This window comes from Nematolebias whitei, chromosome 8 (assembly GCF_014905685.2).
Source record: "Nematolebias whitei isolate Nwh7 chromosome 8, NemWhi1, whole genome shotgun sequence".
NCBI classification, from domain to species: Eukaryota; Metazoa; Chordata; class Actinopteri; order Cyprinodontiformes; family Rivulidae; genus Nematolebias; species Nematolebias whitei.
The window spans coordinates 43377183-43383182 of record NC_056505.1 but is presented as its reverse complement, the minus strand read 5'-3'; the positions used below and the strand labels follow the sequence as shown (position 1 = coordinate 43383182).

Sequence of the window (6000 nt, the reverse complement as noted above, 5' to 3'; positions counted from 1 at the left end):
AACAAAAAAACGAAGTCCAGATGACATGATTCAACCTTTTTTGTTGTTATATACCTGGATGACTGAGAAAACAAACTTTGTGTTTTTGAAACCATTAGTGAAAAGGCCAGACTTCAGGGGTATCTGAGGCAGGCTTGAAACACAAGAGTCAGGGTGGCTTCTGGGTAATACCAGATGGCTAGGCCTCAGACTGACGAAGCCTCTTGGATGAGGGGCGAAACGTTTCTTTTTAACAAAAAAACGAAGTCCAGATGACATGATTCAACCTTTTTTGTTGTTAGGAGTGCCCATACTTTTTCAGCATGCGAGCTACTTTTAAAATGACCAAGTCAAAGTGATCTACTATAAAAATACAAAACATATACTTATTTATAAATGCATTAAGTATTTTTTTGTACAATCCGGTATATGTTGATGTGACTTGCATAACTGTGTGAACCTATATTGTGCAATACAACTCTGTACATTTTTTCCATTACCTTACTCTGATGATTTGCACTGAATGGAATCAGCCAGAGATGCATAGTCCAGACAGTAGATGTTGATAGCCAGCCTCAAGCACACTTCCAAATGATCATCAGTCATGGTGGAACACTATTTGGACTTAATAATCTTCATGTGGGAAAAGGCTGACTCGCATAAATAAGTGGAGCCGAATAATTCAGTCAAGGAGGTCACACATTTTCTCATTTTGGGGTACTTTTCCTCTGAGTAAATTCCAGAACTGTCCATGAGCCCTGGACTTAAGCTGAATGTCAGCTTGTAGTGTTAAAATCTCATCCTCCACTCCAGATATCAGTAAACACCATCCAAATAAAAATGCACAACTGGGCTGTGTCACTCACATCTGTGGACTTGTCAAATTGCAGTGAGAAACACACACAGTCTGCATTATCCTTCCAAAGCTGCTAGGTCAGATCATCGGACATGTCTTCACAGTACCGTGTAACCATATTTCTTGATACCTGGAGAGCTTTGATCCAAGATATTTCTGGTTTGTTTTAAAAGTCTTGGAACGGCGAATCATCTACTTCAACAAATGCTTCTTTTATCATCTCTCTGTCTTGAAAAGATTTCTTCTACTAAACAATGAAGTGACTCACCCAGATTGATGCTTCGGTAGCTGCCTTCACTGCTGTGGTCAGCTGTAGGAAAAATGACTGCTGTCTGAATAACTGGGATTTTAGTTCCTTCAGTTTTCTTTCTCAGCTCACTTTTTGGAAGGAAGTCAGTGTTTTAGTTTTTATGAACAATCCAAAAATGCTGCTTCACATTTCTCTTCTTCGGAATAGCAATGGTAGACTGGCAGACGAGACAAACGCACTTCAAATATGACAATGTGAAGAAAAAAAAATCCTCAGTTCTGCATGGAAATTGTAGTTTGTTTGTTTTTTGGCTTCTTATTTGGGCCCCCCCCCCCCCCACCACCACCACCTATTTTATACCCTTTCTTGAATTTAGAAAAAATAAAATGGAGGATAAATAGTGTAGTGAACTCGGCCTCTGACCAAAACCTGTCTCTGAAGACCTTCATGGGACAGGAACTGTTGTTTCATTGGTTTGAATCCAAAAATACAAATTAGCTCATCCAGAGACTGTCTAATTGTATCCTGAATTAATCAATTGAAAGAACACTCTTCTTTTTATATTATCATTACTATTTTACAATATCTTGATAATCAAAAAAGTGTGTTTAGTTCATATCATTTCTAATGTTGAAGTGAACCACTCATTTTAAATCAACTGTGAAACAGTATTAATGATTTTTAAACCTATTTAAATTATAAATCAAGTTAAATATCTATTTACAAAGTAATTATGCATTTTGATTTTCTGTCTAAATGAGAAGTCAGTGATGTCGGTCAGACAGTCAGAAAACAAGTTATTAGAACGGACTGTATTGTTTTTAAACCTAGCAGACGGTAAAAAGAGAAACACTGGCAGCTGCGTTCCTCTCACTTCTTCATAACATTTCTCTGTCTGTACTAAACGTTCCTAAACATTCTTGCACTCTCTCGACACTTTTAATAACCCTCTGACATCACTAGAACCACCCCCTGTTGGTTGTTTCAACCAATCAGGGAGTATTAAGTGACCGGAAGTGAGGACTCTTTTAAAAGTCGACACTTCCTAGAACTATTCAGTCTTCTCCGTCTTCTCAGTTCTTCTGAGTTCTTCTGAGTTCTTCTGAAGTCTTGGAGTTCTTCTGAGTCTTCTTGACTCTTCCGTCTGTGATGGAGTCTTCTCAAGCCTTCTGGAGCCTTCCACTTCTGAGTGGAAACTCTGACGGAGTCACAGATACTTGCTGTGTAACGCCTTCGACCTCGAAGGGAGCTGGTCCTGTTTGTTGAACGGAGTAAACCACACGACTTCTGACGATGCCCAGCCACCCTGACCGGAGACGCCGTAAAAGCATCGTACTAATGGACTTCTGTTCTGGAGCAGAGGTATCCCTGTCTAAGGTAACGAAGTCTCTGCACGTCCTGAAGTGTACCGGAGGTTTGAGCAGGTGTTGGAAGAAGCGTGCTAATTCTGGTCAACAACATACACCTTCCTCCATCCATCTCTCCTTTAAACCTATAAATTCCTTCCTTTAAACTCTTCTATTTTGAAAGTAATCTAGATGCCTTCAGAAATGTCCTGTTGTCTTATTAGTAAAGCATGCCAAGTTTTATTAATCAGAACCAGATCAGCTAATCAAGTGTACATGTTTTGATGTTAAATTTTGATTCTGTTAAATAAATGACCGCAATTATTCTGATGGGTCAAAGGAAATTAACGTCTCTTGTAACTGATTAAACAATACTCAATTACCTCGGTCACATGGCATTAATTTAACTCGAAAAAGAAAGAACCTGTTATATTTAAATAATTAGTAGTGAAGGTACAGTGAAACTGCACCCCACATTTTACTACATTTGGTGGGACCTTACGTGTTTTAAATAACACATTTGGTGGGACCGCATGTCCACATCAAAGCTGTCCTTGACATACTACAATAGGCAACTTGGTAGCTTTTTAGTTTTGGGCGTGGTTGTATGCGCAATTGCGCATGCCCCATGTGTCAGAACAGATCAGGTCTCTGACTGGCTGCCCTGTATGTCAATCAAGTTACAAATTTCATAGTGAGGATGGATGATAGGCTGACGTCTATATATATATTTTTTTTATGCGAGCTACCCATAATAACTTTGAGATCAACCGGTAGATCACCATTGACGATGGCGATCAACATACTGGGCACCCATAGTCTATGATCTCTTCATAGACATTCATCTGATAGGTTAGAAATCAATAGGGAGCAAAGCTGAACAGATGTGAGGAAAAAAGGGAGGTTTCCACCCAGAACTGTTTTAAATCTGTCTGTCTGTCCATCCGTTCGTCAGTCTGTCTGCCTTGATGTGTTTAAACTTCATCTATGTTTGACTCAAAAGGTTAGAAATGACATGCTCTTATGGTCCAGGTAAAATGTTATGTTGATCTGTGATTTTTAAGTATTTTGTTGTTGTCGCTTGTTTTGTATGTCTTTCAGGGAACCACCAAAAAAGCCAAGAAGCCAGATCGTAAGGAGAGGATCAGTGAGCAGACCTACCAGCTATCCAGGTGGACTCCTTTTATCAAAGACCTCATTGAGGTATACCACTCACCTGGAGCCATTGTTAAACAAACAAACAAACAAACAAGAACTCACTAGAAAAAGTTATTTTTGACGTTACAACAACCTGAAAATTCAATGGGACTAAGGTGTAAGACTTGCCATGATGTCCGTTTCAGACCTTTTCTGCCTCCTTCTTGCTTAGTTCCAATGATTATTTATTTCAAATCACAGAGCAGAAGTTTTATTTTGTAATAGAAATCCCCCCTCAAACACTCGGACAAGGGTTCAGTTCAATCCATTTATACAGTTGTGGGTGGCTGTGGCTGAATGGTTAGAACAGTCGTCCTCCGATGCAAGAGTTGGGGGTTCGAATCCATCAGCAGTCACCGAAGTGTCCCTGGGCAAGACATAGAACTTGCATCGCCTCTGATGTGTGTCCCATTGGTGAATGAATGTGATCTACAAAAGCACTGATTAGTCTCATTAGAATGATTTATTCAATTAGCTTTGTAGAGATCTAGTAGTGTGCTGTATGAATGGGTAAATGAGGGCACAGCTTGTATTGTAAAGTGCTTTGAGTATCTTGATCAGATAGAAAGGCGCTATATAAGTACCGTTCATTTACAACACCAATTCACAACAAACTTCAGGGTAATGTACTTAAAACTAATCAAGTTCAGTTCAATCCTAAAAAGTCAGATTCATAATTCACCTCCATGAGAGTGTAAATGATTGTTTGTCTCATTTATCCTGTGATGGACTGGAATGGACCTGTCCCTCACCTGTCCCACAGTGACTGCTGGAGATGGACACAAGATCCGCATGGCCAGGGAAGAAGGGGGTTGAGAAAATGGATGGATGGTTGGAGGCATGTATGGATGGATTAATGGATGGAGGGATGATGAATGGATGGAGGGATGATGGATGGATGGATGGATGGATGGGTGGACAGACAGAGTATAACCAGTGGACCTTGCAGTGTAATCTGTGTTCCTTCACAGGATGCGATCGAAGACAAACTTGACCCTCGTCAATACCCGTACATCTCCCAGAGACAAGCCTCTGCCAAGGCCAGTGCTCCATCAAGGTGCGTCATTTTTATGGCATGTGTCAGATTAACCAAATAAAGACTCAACCAGTGGTAACAACTATTTGTACGCAAAGTAGAAAAACTTTTGGTACTCATGTTTTTCCCTCTGTAGTGCTCGTTATGGTAACTGGCACAAGAACAGAGGTCCCACAGAGATGAAGACGGGGCCCAGGATTCTAGTGTTCATCATCGGAGGCATGACGTACAGTGAGATGCGCTGTGTGTACGAAGTCACACAGGCCAATGGCAAGTGGGAGGCTCTGATTGGTAAGTTCACAGGAACGAGTTTGAAATGCCTGGATTAGTTTTCTCAAAATCTCAAGTCCAGAAAACTTAGGCTATTAAAAATGTAAATAAAAACAAAAATCAATGATATGCAAATCTCATAAACACATGGTTCATAATGGAAAAAAATCATTATGAATGATAAATTTTACAATTTGAAAGAAATTAATGTAATTTAAAATCTAATGGACTGTACTTATATAGCACCTTTCTATCTTATCAAGATACTCAAAGCGCTTTACAACACAGTCTGCACCTTCATTTACCCATTCATACAGCACTCTATTTGTGTACAAAGAATAATCAGAGCTTTTTCACATTCATACACCAATGGGACACACAGAGGCAATGAGGGGCTCAGTGTCTTGCCCAGGGACACTTCAGCATGTGACCGCTGGTGGAATCAAATCTCTTGCATTGGAGGACAACTGCTCTAACCACTCGTCCACAGCCACCCCAAATGGCAGCAATAGTTTAAAAAAAGTGTGGAAAGGATCAAGACAAAGCTGTACAATAGCTTGTTTGAAGAAAAAACAGCTGGAGGAGCATTCTACATTGATGAAAATGTCCTGATGTTGCTCAGTAATCCAGGTAGATGAATCTAACAATTCTTCTTGTTGAAATGCTTCATTTTTATCCAAAATACTTCTTTAGTCTGAGGAGCTGCAACAAGCTCAGTCTTATAAATAGCACCTTCTCAAAGTGGATCAACCAGTTTGATGTTGACATCCAGAACTAGCTGTTCTCATGATAGAGGACAATCAGCCTTACGACCGATCGGGGCCTGTCTTGTGTTGGATTTCTCCTTGTGCCTGGCTCCTGAGTTAGTGGGGACACTGTCTGATCTGTTGTCCACAGAGACAGTCACCTTGCCTTTGAGTTTTATTTATTAATTATTTTGACTCAAACTTACAGATGAAACAGGTTGTGCCTTTATCACTAATTACCGAGTGTCAAACTTTATCAAGGATAACTGTTTTTAAAGAACATCTCTGTCGAAATAGACCTGTCCAGATTTTATTAGTTC

The 6000-nt window shown here is 39.9% G+C and overlaps 1 protein-coding gene across 1 annotated transcript in view; it reads left to right on the top strand.

Annotated features, from left to right (window-relative positions):
- LOC119414146 (syntaxin-binding protein 1-like) overlaps nucleotides 1-6000 on the top strand; it is a 78826-nt gene that overhangs the window by 31123 nt on the left and 41703 nt on the right. Inside the window, exons 5-7 of the mRNA XM_037681269.1 lie at nucleotides 3533-3634; nucleotides 4600-4685; nucleotides 4801-4955. Of these exons, the coding sequence (XP_037537197.1) occupies nucleotides 3533-3634; nucleotides 4600-4685; nucleotides 4801-4955 (343 nt within the window). The remainder of the gene's footprint in view (nucleotides 1-3532; nucleotides 3635-4599; nucleotides 4686-4800; nucleotides 4956-6000) is intronic.